The 18173-nt window shown below is 43.5% G+C and overlaps 1 protein-coding gene across 17 annotated transcripts in view; it reads left to right on the top strand.

Annotated features, from left to right (window-relative positions):
* The window catches only part of CPNE8 (copine 8), a 276759-nt gene that overhangs the window by 90761 nt on the left and 167825 nt on the right, over window positions 1–18173 (top strand). For all 17 annotated transcript variants that reach the window (XR_010589760.1, XR_010589758.1, XR_006174072.2 and 14 more), the window contains one exon: window positions 14482–14545. Coding sequence is in view for 11 of the 17 variants with exons in the window: in XM_005286837.5 (XP_005286894.1) it covers window positions 14482–14545 (64 nt within the window). In the remaining 6 variants the exon portion in view is untranslated. The remainder of the gene's footprint in view (window positions 1–14481; window positions 14546–18173) is intronic.

Here is an 18173-nt window from a genome sequence, read left to right on the forward strand (position 1 = left end):
GAATAAGTAGGAGGGACCACCTCAAGGACAGGTCTCTCTTGCAGTTGAGTCTATGGTATCACCTCTTAGGTGGACAGGCTAAGATTTTACTTGGGAAGGTGGTTTTTGAGATGATAGGTTTTCTTCCAATGTTCTTCAATGGGCAATTACTCCTATGCTCATCCAGAAAGGCCACAGAACTTAAGGCTATACGAGATTTACTCTTACTTTATCCTTGGGTCTCACAACATTGAAGGAAATGCATAAGGGGGAAAGGAGTGGTATCTGATCTGCAAGAGGAGTTCTTCAGACATAAGCTCAAGGGAAGAGAGTGAGTGTTTCAGAGTACAAGATTAAGATGTTTGAGCATGAGGAGAGGACTCAAAAAACTAAGGAAATGTAAGAGCCTTTAATGAAGGTGCTGACACAGATTCAGGGGAAATACAAATGTAAACGCTGCTCAGATCCAAACTGGAAGTCCTGTTCCTGTGGTGCTATACAGGGATTGATAAGAAAGTGTACTGGCTTTTCAGTAGTAACTGAGGTTAAAAAATTTGGATGCAAGTGTCCAACCAGAGCAACCTAGTCAAAAAGGGTGTTGATGTCAAAAGCTAAATCTGTGTCTCAGAACGGAGTGTGCTCTGTGCGCTGACCCTCATTTCCTGTGGTTCATTAATTACAAGACACATTTGCACCTAAATTTTTCTCTGGACAGGGAGAAATGGGCTGCCTATAAGATTGGCTTTGGAAAATGAGTGCTTTCTAGGTGGCACCTGTGCGGAGAGTACATCTTCCTCTTCAGAAAAAGAGGATAATGGAATGGCATCCTCACAATGTTCATAACAACAGACCTTGGATGGATTTCAAGAGCTCTTTTTCTTAGCCTTTGGATTGGAGAAAGGCCATCTAGCTAGAGACACTACCTGTGTGAGCTGACAAAGCATCCTCTATGGAATGACTTTCACCTTCCTCTAATGCTTACTTTAAGCCCTAAGGATGTATGTGTTACAGGGATTGGTTCTTTGCCATGTGCTATTTAACATTTTTGTCAATGACCTGAAAGAAAGCATATAATCACGGATTATGTTTTGAGATGACCCAAAGATTGGGAAGAGGTAAATAATAGAGAGGACAGGTCACCAATAAAGAGTGATCTTGGTAGCTTGGTGAACTGCATGCAATCAAGCAATGTGTGTTTTAACACAGCCATAATGTAAAATTGTACATATAGGAATAAGGAATTTAGGCCATCACTACAGAATGAGGGACTCTATCCCGGGAAGCAGAGATTGTGAAATATACCTGAGGATAATGGTGGAGATCAGCTGAATACAAGGATGCAGTAAGATGCAGTGGCCAAATGGGCTGAGGAGATCCTTCGATGCATACACAGGGGAATCTTGAGTAGAAGTAGAGAGATTGTTTCATCTCTGTATTTGACACTGGCGAGACCGCTGCTGGAATACTGTGTCTAGTTCTGGGGTCCACAATTCAAGAAGGTTGTTGATAAATTGTGAGAGTTCAGAGAAGAGCCATGAGACTGATCAAAGGATCAGAGAACATGTCATATAGTAATAAATTCCAGGTACTCAATCTATTTAGCTTAAGAAGGATAAGGCTGTCTTTAAGTACCTACATAGGGAACAAATATTTGATAAAAGGCTCTTTAATCTAGCAGACAAAGGTATAACAAGAACCAATGGCTGGAATTTGAAACTCGACAAATTCAGACTGGGAATAAGGCACACATTTTTAATAGGGAGGGTAATTAACCATTTAAACAACTTACCCAGGGCTGTGATGAATTCTCCATTACTGACCGTTTTAAAATCAAGACTAGAAATTTTTTGATAACTGTAGCAAGGCGACCCCTCACCGGTGCGGCGCCTCCTGCTGGTCATCCTGGGAATTAGCTCTCCAGCTCCGGAGCGCCCTCTGCTGGCCGGTGGCTCGCCTTACGTTGGCCCACGGGTCCCTCCCAGATCCCGGTGACTCTTTCGTCAGGGTTCTGCCCACTGCAGTACTCCCGCAATCTCTGGGTGTCCCCTCCCAGGGGAACCCCCAATCCTCTATCCCCACCTTGCCTCAGTGGCTACTGCCAGTCATCATCTAGCCCCCACTCACTGGGGCAGACTGCAGTCTGTAATCCACTCATCACTGGCAATGGGGGTTTGGACCTGCTGCCTTTGCCTAATCCTGGGGTACACCTCTGCAACCCCAGCACCTGCTCTGGGCCTTCAGCAAGGCCTGCAGCCTGGGTGTTTCTCAGGCTGGAGCTCCCTAGCTCGTCTGGCCTTCCCCCAGCCCTGCTCCACTCCAGGTACCCTTATCAGCTCCCAGGCAGCCCAGTCCTCCTTACTCAGCCTCTGGCTCACAGCCCTTTTATAGGACCATCTATGGCTGCTTCCCCAGTCAGCCTACCCTATTGGCTCCCCGGAGCAGCCCTTTTCCAGGGCTGTTTTAACCCCTTCAGGGCTGGAGTGGGATAACTGCCGCGCTACAATAACATATTCTATAGTTCAAATGAGAATTAGATCAGGGTAGCCCTATTATCTGTCAATAGACAAGGCCAAACTAGATGATCACAGTGGTTCCTGCTACTCTTGTATTTGATGAATCGGTGTGGTTTAAGCCATATGACTACAGAATTAATTACCTTTGTCCAGGCAAGTTAATTATTGGAACAATTTACACAAAGCTGGGAGGGGCTGCAAGCACTTTGGAGGACAGGATTAGAATTGGGACAAATGGGAGAATTAGTCTGAAATCAACATGATGAAGTTCAATAAACATAAGTGAAAAGCACTACACTTAGGAAAGAACATTCAAATGCAAACTATAAAATATGGAGTAACTGGCTAGGAGGTAGTACATCTGAAAAGGATCTGGGGGTTAGAGTGAATCACAACTTTAATGAGTCAACAGTGATGCAGTTGCGAGAAAAGGCTAATGTCTTTATGGGGTATATTAACAGGAGTCTGATATGTAAGACACGGGAGATATTTGTCCTGCTGTAGCTGGTGCTGATGTGGCCTCAGCTGGAGTACTGTGCCCAATTCTGGGCATCACACTTTAGGAAAGATGTGACAAATTGGAGAGTGTCCAGAGGACAACAACAAACACACAAGTTTTTTAAAAAAAATCTTACTTTTGAGTAAGGTTGAAAAATTATGTATGTTTAGACTTGAGAAAAGATGACTGACCTTATAACGCTGCCCCTCGTCTGGCACATGGCATCTTGCCCGTACATAGTGCAACGCGCAAGACTCAGACCTCTCCAGGCCTGGCTAGCATCAGTGTATTGACTGGTCAAAGTAGTCACATTCTCACTGCAGGTTCTCGAGACTCTTCAGTGGTGACTCGATCTGCGAATGGCGTGCATAGGGGTCCCTTTCTCCAAACAGCACTCGTTGCTGTGTCTGGTTACTGACGCATCAGCAGTAGGATGGAGAGCACATTTCAGAGAGCACAGAACTCAGGGCCTCTGGTCTCCAGCAAAGCTGTTTCTACTCTCAGTTCCCTGATACTGATGTGCAGTTCGTCTGGTGTGTCAAAACTTGTAGGCTCATTTGGAAGGCAGATGCGTATCAGTGCTGACAGACAATACAACAACGTTTTATATAAACAGACAGGGCAGAGTACACTCCTCTCCCCTATGTCAGGAAGCCCTCAAGCTCTGGGACTTCTGCATAGCCCACTCGATACTCCTGGAGGATTCCTAACTCCCCGGATCGCAAAATGAGCTAGTGGATCATCTCAGCAGATCTTTTCACAATCACAAGTGGTCCATTCACCTGGATGTGGTAAACAACATTTTCCAATGGTGGGGAGTTCCCCAAATCTCTTTTTTGCCACAAAGAGCAACAGGAAGTGCCTGCAGTTCTGCTCCTTCCTGAATCAGTCTGGGCTCACTAAATTAAATTAAATAATTTAAATTTAATTAATTAATTAATTAAATTCACTGGCACACAGGTTTCTCCTTCCATGGAAGGCCGTTCCCACCTACCCTGCTCGTTCACAAGGTTCTCCTCAAGATCCGCAGAATCAGTGATACTGATGGTGCTAGCCTGGCCCTGCCAGCATTGGTACACCATGCTGCTGGAGTGATTAGTGGACACCCCAATCACCCAACTTTAGTTCCGGATCTGATCACCCAGCTTTCTGGCCAGCTCCAGCATCCCAAATCTCACATCTTTCCACCTCATAGCTTAGATGCTGCATGGTTACACCCGATAGTGCTCACATGCTCAGATCATGTTAGGAGAGTACTCTTTGGCAGTAGGAAATCATCCACCAGGGCTACCTACTTAGCCAAGTGGAAGAGATTCTCAATTTGGTGTTTGCAGAGCCATACCTCTCCAATGCAATCTTCGGTACCCTTTATCTTGGACCACCTGCTAAATTTGAAGCAGCAGGTTTGTCACTCTCATTGATAAAGGTTCACCTGGCCACCATTTCAATGTTCCATCCAGGAGAGGCAGGCCACTCAGTCTTTGCTAACCCGATGGTGCTGCATTTTCTTAAAGGACTGGATAGGCTGTACTCACAGGATTGGCAACCGACCCTGCTTGGGACCTTAATCTGGTTCTTTCAAGGCAGATGGGGCCTCCATTCGAGCCATTGGCAACATGCTCACTGCTCTATTGATCATGGAAGGTAGCTTTCCTGGTCGCAATAACTTCAGCTAGAAGGGTGTCCAAGCTCAACGCCCTCACGTCTGACCCTCCGTATGTCATCTTTTACAAGGATAAGATGCAACTTCGGCCGCACCTAGCCTTTCTCCCTAAGGCTGTCTTACATTTTCATGCCAACCAAGACATCTTTCTCCCAGTTTTTTTCCCCGAAGCCTCACCTAACAGCCAGGAGCAGAGGCTCCACTCCCTGGACGTTTGGCATGCATTGGCTTTTTATATTGAGCGAACAAAGCTGTTTCATAAAGTGAAACAGCTGTTTGTTTGTGGTGGCGGACAGGATGAAGGGCCTCCCAGTGTCCTCCCAAAGGATATCCTCATGGATCATCCAAGAATGCTACGATCTGGCAAACATACCTGCCCCCGCGCTGAAGGTTCATTCCACTAGTGCTCAGGCTTCCTTGGTGACTTTCCTGGCCCAGATCCCGATATAGGAGATCTGTAGAACGGCAACATGGTCCTTGGTCCACACTTTTACTTCTCATTATGCCATTACCCAGCATGCCAGAAACGATGCAGCATTTGGCAAAGCGGTGCTTCAGTCAGCAATTCCATAAACTCCACAGAACTAGGCCTCGTCCACCCGTCCATCTACATCTAAGCCACAGTTTTGAAGTCTTGGTCGAGGGTATGCACAACCTCCCCACACCTCTAGTGCCAACAGCTACCCCATCCCACAATTTTGGTTCTTCTTCACACAGCGCACAGTCAACCTGTGGAACTCCTTGCCTGAGGAGGTTGTGAAGGCTAGGACTATAACAGGATTTAAAAGAGAACTAGATAAATTCATGGAGGTTAAGTCCATTAATGGCTATTAGCCAGGATGGGTAAGGAATTGTGTCCCTGGCCTGTTTGTCATAGGATGGAGATGGACGGCAGGAGAGAGATCGCTTGATCATTACCTGTTAGGTTCACTCCCTCTGGGGCACCTGGCATTGGCCACTGTCGGTAGACAGGATACTGGGCTGGATGGATCTTTTGGTCTGACCCAGTATGGCCGTTCTTATGTTCTACGCCCATTTTATCATGCCTGGGCTGCGATAACCACAGATCAATGGGTTTTGGAAATCATACAATCTGGCTACACCATTCCTTTCACAGCCATCCCTTCTCCCCTCCTCCCTTCCCCATCCCTCTTCAGGAACCACTCTCACGAGCACCTTCTGCAACAGGAAGTAGACCACCTCCTACTGCTGGGTGCTGTAGAACTAGTACCACATCAATACCAAGGGAGGGGTTTTTATTCCAAATATTTCCTGACCAGAGAAGAAAGGAGGGGGATGGAGACCAATCTTAGATCTCCGAAAACCCAACAGGTTCGTACGCAACCACAGGTTCAAAATGGTCACGCTGGCCACAATAATCCCAGCGCTAGATGGCGGGGAGACTGGTTTGCAGCCCTTAACCTCCAAGATGCATACTTTCATATTACAATACATCCTGCCCACAGGCGGTTTCTGCGGTTCACAGTAGGATCCAAAACTACCAATACAGTCCTTCCCTTTGGACTGTCCACCGCTCCCCACATGTTCTCAAAAACACCACAATAGACCTGGTTCATCAGCTAGGTCTACAGATAAACAAATAGAAATCCACCCTGGAACCAACCCAGCGATTGGATTTATCGGAGCCGACCTAGACTCCATACAAGCCAAGGCTGTATTTCCAAACCACGGATTCGCTACATTGACCAGTCTTATTTCCATGGTGACCATCTGCCTGCAAACTTCAGTGAGGACATGCCTTCAGATTCTGGGACGTATGGCAGCTACGACTTTTGTAGTAAAGTATGCCAGACTCCATATGCACTGCCTGCAGCACTGGTTAAGCACAGTCTATGCGCCCAGCAAAGACTCTCTGAACAGACTTGTGACACTGCCACCAAGGTTTATCCTCTTCCTACAATGGTGGACACAGCTGGGGAATGTATGCTCCGGGATTCCCTTTCAACAAGAGCCCCCCCGTCGGTGATTATTACAACAGATGCCTCCCTGATAGGTTGGGGCGCCCACTTGGGTCACGACAATGTACAAGGCAAGTGGTCTGCAACGGAAACCCGACTACATATCAATCTCCTGGAACTCCGTGTGGTACACAATGCATACCGACACTTCCTCCCACTCATACGAGAAACCTTAATCTCTGTTCTCACCGACAATGTGGCGTGCATGTTTTACATCAATCGCCAAGGAGGAGCCAGGTCTCACTAGCTGTGTAGAAGCCATGAATTTATGGAACTTCTGCATCTGCAACAGTATAAACATCACAGCATCATACCTACCAGGATGCCAAAACATTGCAGCCGACAACCTCAGCAGGCACTTCTCATAGGAAGACAAGTGGGAAATCCACGACAGTGTTCTAGGCACGATATTCCAAAAATGGGGTCACCCAGTAATTGACCTTTTTCACCTCAGCGACAAAGCAGAAATGTCCACTATTTTGCTCCAGGGCAGGCCTGGCACCGGGATCGTTAGGGGATGCCTTCCTCATCCCGTGGAACGCGTCACTCATGTACACCTTTCCACCGATACCACTGCTCCCAAGGGTCATCTGCAAGATATGACTCGACAGAGCATACATCATTCTCATTGTCCCCACATGGCCCAGACAGACTTGGTTTCCATACCTCTCACGTCTAGCAGTCTGTGCCTCACAACGGCTGCCTTTCCGGACGGACCTCCTGTCCCATAACACCCAGGACGCTCCATCAAGACCCAGTGAAACTCCATCTCAAAGCTTGGCTCCTCCCTGGTTCCAACATGGGGAATTGAAGTGTTCAGAAAAAGTAAAACAGGTCTTAGTAAATAGCCATCATCTCATGACTAGAAATACTTAATGCCACAAGTGGAGAAGATTCTCCCTTTTGTGTCAGCAAAAACAGCTGGACAGGACCACGGCGCCTCTATCTATGATCCTAGACAACCTACTAGAACCTAAGGAACGGGGTTAGCCATAAGTTCTATTAAAGTACACCTGGCTGCCATCATGGCCCTCCACAAACAGATAGAAGGGGCTTCAATATTTGCTCACCTGATTGCATGGCGCTTTCTAGCAGGTATACAGAACATGTACCCAGAAGTACGCCAACCTGCACCACCATGGGATCTCAATCTTGTGCTCAAATGTCTCAGAAGACCACCCTTCCAACTTCTAGCAACCTGCTCGCTCCTACATACGTCAATGAAAGTCACATTCCTAGTGGCAATCACGTCTGCAAGATGTGTCAGCGAAATAGGAGCATTGATGGCTGAACCACCGTACACTGTATTTACCAAAGACAAAATCATGTTACATCCTCACCCAAAATTCTTGCCTAAAGTGGCTACAAATTTTCATATTAACCAAACCATACACTCACCTGCCTTCTATCCCAAGCCACATAACGACTCTCAAGAAGCAACGTTGCATATGGTTGATGTCAGATGGGCTGTAGCCTTCTACTTGGACAAAACTAAACCATTTTGTAAGTCGCCAAGACTATTGTCTCTACAGCAGAGCGCTCCAAGGGCTCTACAATATCTACCCAGAGACTCTCCAAATGGGTCTCTACCTGTATTCAAACTTGCTACCACCTACATCACAAAAAAACCCCTGTGGGCATCAGATCGCACTCAACGCGAGCCATGGCAACATCAATTGCATTCTTGAACAATGTCCCCTTAATAGATACTAGTAGAGCTGCAACCTGGACATTGGAGCACACTTTTGCAAAGCATCACACTATCACCTAAGGCCTTGTCTCAGACTCTGTCGTTGACCTCACAGTGCTCTCATCACACACTTATACATAACTCTGAACCCCTACCACCTCTGGTGTGGTACTGCTCTACGAGCATCTAGAGTGGCGCACCCACAGGGACACCACTCGAAAAGGAAGAAGTTACTCTTCTTGTGCAGTAATGATGGTTCTTGAAGATGTGTCCCCCTGTGGGTGCTTCACTACCCACCCTCCTCCCCTCTACTTCGGAGTTCACACAGCCGAGCTCTGTGGTAGAGAAGGAACGGATGGTGGGGGATGTGCGTGCTACAGGAGGTTCCAATGGCTGCACGAGACTACTCCTGTGTGCGCCCTTCCCCCGACTGAATAGTGCTGCGAGAAATCTCCAGCACAGCGACGCACCGACACCTAGAGTGGAGAACCCACAGGGACACACATCTCGAAGAACCATCGTTACTGCACAAGGTGAGTAACTTCTTCTTCTCTCTGTTCCAGTGAACAGTTTAACCAGGGGAGACTGAGCAAAATAGCCTTTAGTCTGATGGTTAAAATGCCCACCTGTCGGGGGAAGACCTAATGGACCTGAGTTTCAAGTCTTGCTAAAGAGAGGGTATTCAAACCTGGGTCTCCCACATCCCAGGAAGTGCCCTAACCACTGGGCTACACGCACACATTTGTTGGCCTGAAACAGACTTCCAATTTGCTGACAAATTCCAAACATTTTCAAAACAGAAAATATTTTTTCTTATTTTTTTTTAAATTTGTAGGCCAATCTGAAAAATTAATTATCTGTCCAGCTCTACTAGACAGTAATACTTGTACTCCATTTCTAAAGACTCTGTACTGTCTTCACTCAAACTGCTCACAAGAATGGAGATCCACACAGGATAGGATAGACTAAACAGGGTTTATTTACAGGAGCATTTATATACAAATTCATATTCTGGCCTTAGCAGCCTAGGTCATTGCATTGGCATACCTGCTGTCAGGTGCGGCTGTGTTTTTTGCCGCCCCAAGCACGGCAGTCAGGCGGTCCGCGGATTCGGCGGCGTTTCTGCGAGTGATCTGCCGGACCCGTGCCTTCGGTGTACCCGCCGCCGAATTGCTGCTGAAGCCATGGGACCAGCGGACCTCCCGCAGGCATGCCGCTGGAGGCATGCTGCACTGGTGCCTGGAGCCGCCCCCGCCTGCTGTCTTGCTCTTGCTATCTGTCTCAGAGGTGGCCAATACAAGAGAGTCATTCCCCATGCCTGTCTTAAAGGGAGAGTGCACCAGTTCTCTAACCACACTTGAATACCATACAGAGTGTTCTGCTGTTTCTTGCAGTTCTGTAGTTCTTTTTCCAAGGCATGAGAGTCTAGTCACTCCCACTTTCTGGAATTTTTGTTTCTTCGGCATGTACCTCCATTGAGTTGATAAGATTTTTGGAATGGTTTTTGTGGTTGTTGGGTCATGTTCTGCATCTTCCCAGCTTTTTATTGGTGAAGGCTGATGTGTATGGGAGGTAACTTTTACCTCTTATTTAATAAATAAATAAAAGAAAAGAAAAGAAAAGAACATAAACCTTGTTCCTTGATGGTATTTGTCTTTGTTCTTTCAACCGTTTTAGTAGTTACTATATAATGTTTTCCTTTGGACATCTTTGAGCTCATTGCTTTCCAGGAGTAAGAATTCTGCACAGATGATATCTTCAGAGGACAGAAAACTACTTAGATTCCATTCTGTTTCATTAGAGATATCCTCTTGCAAGATTCTCACTCTCCCATCGCCCCTCAGAGTTTGGAGTTTGGTGTTTGTTTGTTACTGATTATGTTATGTATGTACATGTACTGAGTTTATTATTTCTGCTTTTGAGGCCTGATTTTTCCAAATAGATGGTGATTGGCTTAATTTGAGGGAGGTCAGTCACAAACTAATTGTAACATTCAAGCCAGTTGCTGTAGGTGCATGTAAGAAGTGTATGGAGGCGAGGTTGGCTCACACCCTTAAGAGCTCATAGTACTTTCAGGCAGTTTCACCTATATCAGACTTAGATGCTGAAACCCAGGAGTGAGAATCCTGCAAGATGATATATTCCAAGAGTCAGAGCCCTTTACTACTTATTAGATATGATAGTAAATATATACAGTAAGAGATTGTTGTATGAAATTGCTGCTCTGGTGTAAAAAATCAATATATCAGATTATTATTCCATGGCATTACAATAAGCATCTTGTTTTAGCTTCCCTGAATTAATTTAGATATATATGTCATTTTTGTTCTACTTTTGGTAGTTAAAAAAAAATCTGATTTCATTAGGATGACTTTTTTTAAAAGGAACGGTTTGATTTCTTGATAGAGTTCAAAATCTATGAACAAATCCTTAATTTTAATTCAGACTTAGTTTATGATGTGACAAATGTATTAACAAAAAGTAAAAAAAAAAAAAAAGCATTAAAATCATTTTAGAGAGAATTAACTTGATTAATGAAAACTTGATTAGTGAAATAATTTGTGACTTTACAAAGAGCTAATTAATTTTGACTAAAACATTTTTATATTAATGTTGTTTTTTAAACTGGTACAATTATATAACTAAAAGTAAGTGTGTGTGTGTGTGGGGGGGGGGGTGGTTTTTCCTGTGCCAGAGAGAATTATTCCTTTTCCCCTCAAATGTGGAATCCACACTCCAAAATACAGTGATATACAGCCCAGGATGGGCAATTTTCAGCCTCGGATTGATGACAAATTTAAGATCAGATGCATCCTTGAGCCAATACGGCTAGAATTGGTTATTGTGTGATGCACCAGAAAGGGCAGATTTCCAATTTTTCATTAGAATAAAGAACTTCTTGTCCTACAAAAAATATAAGTATCAAGCCTAAAATATTGTGTCATAGTATGAAAAGACATTTTAAGGTCTGTGTGTATTTCAAGGATTACTTTTTAAAAATTTCCTTTCCTTCAAAACTTGTTTAGTTAGACTCAGGCTGCCTGGAGAGCTTGGTTTTACAGGAGAGGGTTATGAAAACTGGTTCCAATCAAAGTTTAACATTGTAAGACATTTCTAAATTACCTTTTCCATAAAATGGCAAATTATAGGGGTTTCCATTAATTAATATCACAAGCACTATATTCAATCTACAGAACTACCTTGAAAAGCTTTGAATCAATTGGAAATGCATGACAGTTCCCATGCAAAGGTGATGTCATTGCTGTACTCTAGTAAGAGAATTTACCTCCCAGCTGCCTCATTTCCTCTGCCACATTGCAAAGAGCAAATGAGACTTTTATTTGTGTCCTCAAGACTAGGTTTTTCCTTAAGTCTATCTTAAGATCTTATTGTAAGTAGTTTGCATAGAGTAGTATACGATAGTTTACTTGTCCCTTTGGCACCTTAAGCGCTTCAAGAGGTTTGGCAATCAGACCAGAGATTGATACCCACATCCATTGCCTTCTGTGTCTGGGTGAGACTTAGTACCTCAATGCACTTTTGCCACATCTTCACTCTCCGCTCCACAAGGTGGAGACACTTGAGATTTATTGGTTTGAATAACATTACAACAGTGACTATTAAGGCTCATGTTTTATAGTATAAACTGATCACAGGCAGGAGTCGGAAAGAAATTACCCATGTATGGGATAATATTGTGCAAATAAGTGAATGTTGAGTATTTACACCTACCTCTGAACCATCCTGCACTGGCTTCTGTCAAACAAGATGTCTGTCCTTTGTATTCTTAATTAATGTAGCTCTCTGGTATAAGAATCTATTCTGTACCTTTTCCCCCATAAAAACAATATATTATTTCTAGGGTTGTCGATTAATCGCAGTTAACTCACGCGATTAACTCAAAAAATTAATCCTGATTAATTGTAGTTTTAATCGTACTGTTAAATAATAGGATACCAATTGAAAATTATTAATATTTGTGGATGTTTTTCTACAATTTCAAATATATTGGTTTCAATTACAACACAGAATACAAAGTGTACAGTGCTCACTTTATATTATTTTTGATTACAAATATTTGCACTGTAAAAATGGTAAAAGAAATAGTATTTTTCAGTTCAACTCATATAAATACTGTAGTTCAATCTCTTTATTGTGAAAGTGCAACTTACAAATGTAGATTTTTTTTTTTGTTACATAACTGCACTCAAAAACAAAACAATGTAAAACTTTAGAGCCTACAAGTCCACTCAGTCCTACTTGTTCAGCCAGTCACTCAGAGAAACAAGTTTTGTAGTAGGCATTGCAAGGTATTTACCTGCCAGATATGCTAACATTCGTATGCCCCTTCATGCTTCGGCCATCATTCCAGAGGACATGCTTCCATCCTGACGATGCTCATGAAGAAAATTAATGCATTTAATTAAATTTGTGACTCAACTCTGTGGGGGAGAATTATGACTCCTGTTCTGTTTTACCCACATTCTGCCATATAGTTCATGTTTTAGCAGTCTTGGATGATGACCCAGAACCTGTTCATTTTAAGAACATTTTCACTGCAGATTTGAGAAAATGCGACGAAGGTACCAATGTGAGATTTCTAAAGATAGCTATTGCACTCGACCGTAGGTTTAAAAAGCTGTAGTGCCTTCCAAAATCTGAGAGGGATGAGATGTGGAGCATGCTTTCGGAAGTTTTAAAAGAGCAACACTCCATTGTGGAAACTATAGAACCTGAACCACCAAAAAAGAAAATCAGTCTTCTGCTGGTGGCATCTGACTCAGATTATTAAAATGAACATGCGTTGATCTGTACTGCTTTGGATCATTATTGAATAGAACTCGTCATCCGCATGGATGCATGTCCTCTGGAATGGTGTTTGAAGCATGAAGGGACATATGAATCTTTAGTGCATCTGGCATGTAAATATCTTGTGACGCCAACTACAACAGTGCCATGCGAACGGCTGTTCTCACTTTCAGGTAACATTGTAAACTAGAAGTGGGCAGCGTTATCTCCCGCAAATGTAAACAAATTTGTTTGAGTGATTGGCTGAACAAAGAAGTAGGACTGAGTGAACTTGCAGGCTCTAAAGTTTTTTTACATTGTTTTATTTTTGAATGCAGTTTGTTTTTTGTACATAATTATATATTTGTACATTCAACTTTCATGATAAAGAGATTGCACTACAGTACTTAGGTTAATTGAAATATACTATTTATTTTGTTTTTTTACAGTGAAAATATTTATAATAGAAAGTGAGCACTGTATATTCTGTATTCTGTGTTGTAATTGAAATCAATATATTTGAAAATGTAGAAAACATCCAAAAATATTTAAATAAATGGTATTCTATTAACAACAGCGCGATTAATTGTAATTAATTTTTTTAATCACTTGACAGCCCTAATTATTTCTTCTCTTGCTAATTTTTTAGTTTGTTGCATTAAAAGTTATTTTATAGCTACTGCTGCTAACATAATGGTAGCAGTTATACATAACTAAACACTTTGTAGTAAGACATCACAAAGTAAAGACGTTTCATTATCTTCCAAATTGTTTTTGGAGTTTTGTGCGAACAAATTCCTCAAGAAACAGTACACCTTTTAAGAACTGTTAAACTGCAGTTTTTTCCAACTTCTCAGCAGCTCTTTTTTTAGCACACCTGGTAGAAGAGTTGACATGGCCATCCTATCCCATATGAAGATTTTTGCTATCTTTTCTCTAATTTGTAGCTCTAAACTAATTATTTTATCAAATAAATAACATTCCATTTACCACATTCCCAAGATACTCTCTCACTTTTTTGAGCCCTATTCATTGTCTTTAACCCCAATCCTTGCACAGCACAGTTGGAGACAAACACTTGTGTTTCAAGGTACGAATTATACTATTTAAAATACAAGACGACCGAGTCCTCTTTCAGCAGTCTGACTAGCAATGGCACATTCTAGTATTCAGCTTGAGTTAGCTGTAGCCTGTCTCACGGAGGATATTAATTTATGGCTGCCTCCTAGCCATGAAATACAAACTATTTATGGTTTCCTTTATGATAAGATACTAAAATCACATCTGTGGAATTTTGGCTGCTGGCATGGGAAGTTTTCGCTAAATGGTATTAAATCATTCTGAAGCATATATTTGCTGTTTGTTTTCAGAGGAATTCCGGGGAAGAAATGTGGAACAATCATACTGACAGCAGAGGAGCTGAACTGTTGCAGGGTAAGTGAATGTTTGCACTGCTTCTTAAACAATTTGTTTTTATGGTACTAATGTAATCTGATATTGGACCAGTTTTCTAAAGATCGTTTACAAATGGGGTAAAAGAAATAGGAACACAATTACCTTTGTATGAAATATTTTATTTATTGCTTCACTTAATTATTCTTTTCAGTTACTATTAACCTGAATAGTAGAGAAGTGAAGAACAATTTGGAGCACAGAGACATTCATATTAAACCTACTCTTATTGTTCCCCAAATTAATCAATATGAATCTCTTCTTAGTTTCTTAATCCCCAAATGCTAGTAAATTGTTTTAACTATGTGAGTTATGGAGTTATATGCCCATTATGAGATTTTTTGAGAGAGAGAAGTGAGTAGCAAGAACAGCAGCAATCAAAAGAAATCTTTGTAGTTTAAGCTTTGTAATTCAAAGTTTGTCTATTTTGTACTTTGTGTGGCTAAAACAATTAAAAAAAAAAGTTTATTGGAATAAATAATATCTGGTATGAAAAGGAGTAGCCCCCAAAAAGAGGCTAAATTTAAAAACGTTTAAAAAGATTGTCCCAGGCCAGTGATACTCGTGAGTGTCTAAATGTGGAAAAGCTGTAGGGACCAGGGAAGAAAGGGGAGAGTGAGGAGAGATTATATGGATAACAAGGAATGATTGATTCCTGAGGGGAGTTTTGAGGAGATTACTAAATAGAAGGATGGTGTTTATTGGAAAGAAAGAGATATTTTTCCAAGTGTAAGTGGTAACATAAGAGACGGTACAAAGTCAAGAAAGCAAAAACTAAGTGTAGGGATCAATAAAGCAAGGCACACCTCTACCCCGATATAACACGAATTCGGATATAACACGGTAAAGCAGTGCTCCGGGGGGGAGGCTGCGCACTCTGGCGGATCAAAGCAAGTTTGATATAACGTAGTTTCACCTATAACACGGTAAGATTTTTTGGCTAACGAGGACAGCATTATATCGAGGTAGAGGTGTATTTGGTAAAAAGCATAAGGAGCAAATAAGGAAGCAAGTAAGCAAATAGAATGAAATTAAATCAAAGACATAAACAGGATGAAGTATGTAGAGGCTTGAAGGGATTTGTTAAGGGCTTTAATTTTTAGTAATTGGTAGTTTCATGCTGATAGTTTTATTTAACTGTTTTGACTTTTTTTACTGGATAACAGTTTTTCCCATTTTTTTTCTCAATTTTTGCAGTAGTAACGTGTTTGTATCTTTACTGATGTATCCAACATACTATACCCTGACAACTTACCATAATGCTTTATGTTCTATTTTCTGTTGTTTATTTAAAATATTTTATTAAGAACCCTAAATCCTGTGCCTTATTTCTAGTTTACTAAGGCTTGTATGTCCAATTGCAGAGCAGAAACTGTTTTAAATTGCATATTGCCCTAAAATGTAAATAATTATACAGATTATCCATTGCCTTTGGCAGCCAAACAGATTCCAAATATAGTCACCTTCAGGGTACAATGTAATGCCTAATTCTTCTTCGAGTGCTTGTTTATGTCCATTCCAATCAGGTGTGTGTGCACACAAGTGCAAAGTGGCCAGAAGATTTTTCCCATAGCAGCATCCATTGGATCGGTCTGGGCGCCCCCTGGAGTCGTGCCTTTATGGCGCTCAATATAGAGCCCTGCTGAGCCGCCACCCCATCAGTTCCTTCTTACCGCCAGTGACGGTTGGCTGGAACTTCCCATAGTCCTTGTTAGCAAGCACATTCTATAGTTCTTTAGTAACTAGTAATTAGTAATTTTTTCCATAGCAGCATCCGTCGGGTCGGTCTGGGCACCCCCTGGAGTCGTGCCTTCATGGCGCTCTATATAAAGACCTGCCGACCCACCATCCCTTTAGTTCCTTCTTACCGCCAGTGACGGTTGGCTGGAATTTCCCGTAGTCCATGCTTAGCAAGCACATTGTACAGTTCTTTGTATATAGTTTACCTTAGTTTTGTTAGTAATTAGTAATTAGAGTTCTTGGAGGTTCCCCCCCCCCATTTCGACTTCCTGGAGCCGTGGTATGCCGCGATCCCTGGGGTTTAAAATCTGTGTGGCCTGCGTGAAGTGCAATCCACGCTCTTCATGCTTACGTTGTCTAGGGGAGGGTCACCAAAAGGATCACCATAAGATCTGCCACGAGTTCCGCCCTAGAACTCTTAAAGAAAGGGAACAGCGGCTTAAAGTGATCCTCATGGAGGAAGCTCTGTGCCCCTATTTGGACCCGGGCTGAGGGGACCCGGCCCCTAACACATGCTCCTTGACGCAGAGTGCCCCAGCACCATCCTCAAGCTTGACGCTGAGAAAAGATTTCGGCCCAGGATGCTCGGCACAGGCACGGCACCTCCCGAGGCCCGGCAGAGAGCAGGCACCGACTCCACTCGACGGTGTCTCAGAAGAAAAAGAAGCTGGACAGTCGGTCCTTTTGAAGGTGCGGTCGAGGATGGCGCACCAGATCAGAGACTGGATCTACCCCACCTTACCTTTTCCTCCCAACTGTCCCCTTTCTGCCATGAATGGTCTCGTATCACTTTGGACCGCTGGATGCTCCGCATGGTAGAGAAGGGATACTCCATCCAATTCTATGCCCTCCCGCCTTTCCACCCTCCTTCTCCATCCCTCTTCAGGGACCTTTCTCACGAGCAGCTCCAGGAGGTGCAGTTGGTCCTATCACTAGGGGCAGTGGAGGAGGTTCCTCAAGGACACAGGGGCGAGGGCTTTTATTCCCGGTATTCCTAATACCTAAAGCCAAAGGCGGCCTCAGGCCTATCCTGGACCTGTGAGAATGTGACAAGTTCATGAAGAAACTCTGGTTCTGCATGGTTTTCTGGGCCTCCATCATCACCTCGCTAGATCCAGCAGACTGGTATGCTGCCCTCGACTTGAAGGACGCATATTTTCATATCGCAATCTCTCAGCCCCACAGGAAGTACCTCAGATTTGTGGTCAACAGTACCCACTACCAATTTACCGTCCTCCCGTTCGGCCTGTCAGCAGCTGTCGTCGCGTTTATTGCAAAGGCACCAGGTACAGGTTCCTTAACAACTGGCTGATCAAAGGCCGCTCCAGGATCCAAGTGAAAGCTCAGATCAGATTGATCAGAGCCACCTTCAACAGCCTGGGTCTACTTCTAAACAAAGCAAAATTGACTCTGTCTCCCGTCTAGAGGATAGAGTTCATAGGGGCAGAACTGGACTCGACCCAAGCTGGGGCATACCTGCCGGAGGCAAGGTTTCAGGCCCTGGACGATATAATTCGAGGCCTCAGTTCCCCACCACTACAGCAAGGAACTGCCTGAAACTTCTTGGACACATGGCTGTCTGTACTTATGTGGTGCAGCATGCCAGACTCGCGGTTCGACCGCTTCAGTTGTGGCTCGCATCAGTGTATCGCCCAGCCCGGGACAGCTTGGACAGGATTGTGACCCTGCCTCGCTTGGTCCTCAACTCCCTCCTACGGTGGATCGACGCTCAGGAAGTGTGCTCAAGGGTTCCCTTTACCACCCCACAGCTGTCTCTGTCACTGGTGACGGATACGTCAGGCTTCGGCTGGGGAGCTCATCTGGGAGACTGCAAGACTCCAGGCCTCTGGCCTTAAGCAGATCTGGGTCT

Source organism: Chrysemys picta, chromosome 1 (genome assembly GCF_011386835.1).
Source record: "Chrysemys picta bellii isolate R12L10 chromosome 1, ASM1138683v2, whole genome shotgun sequence".
Taxonomy (NCBI): Eukaryota; Metazoa; Chordata; order Testudines; family Emydidae; genus Chrysemys; species Chrysemys picta.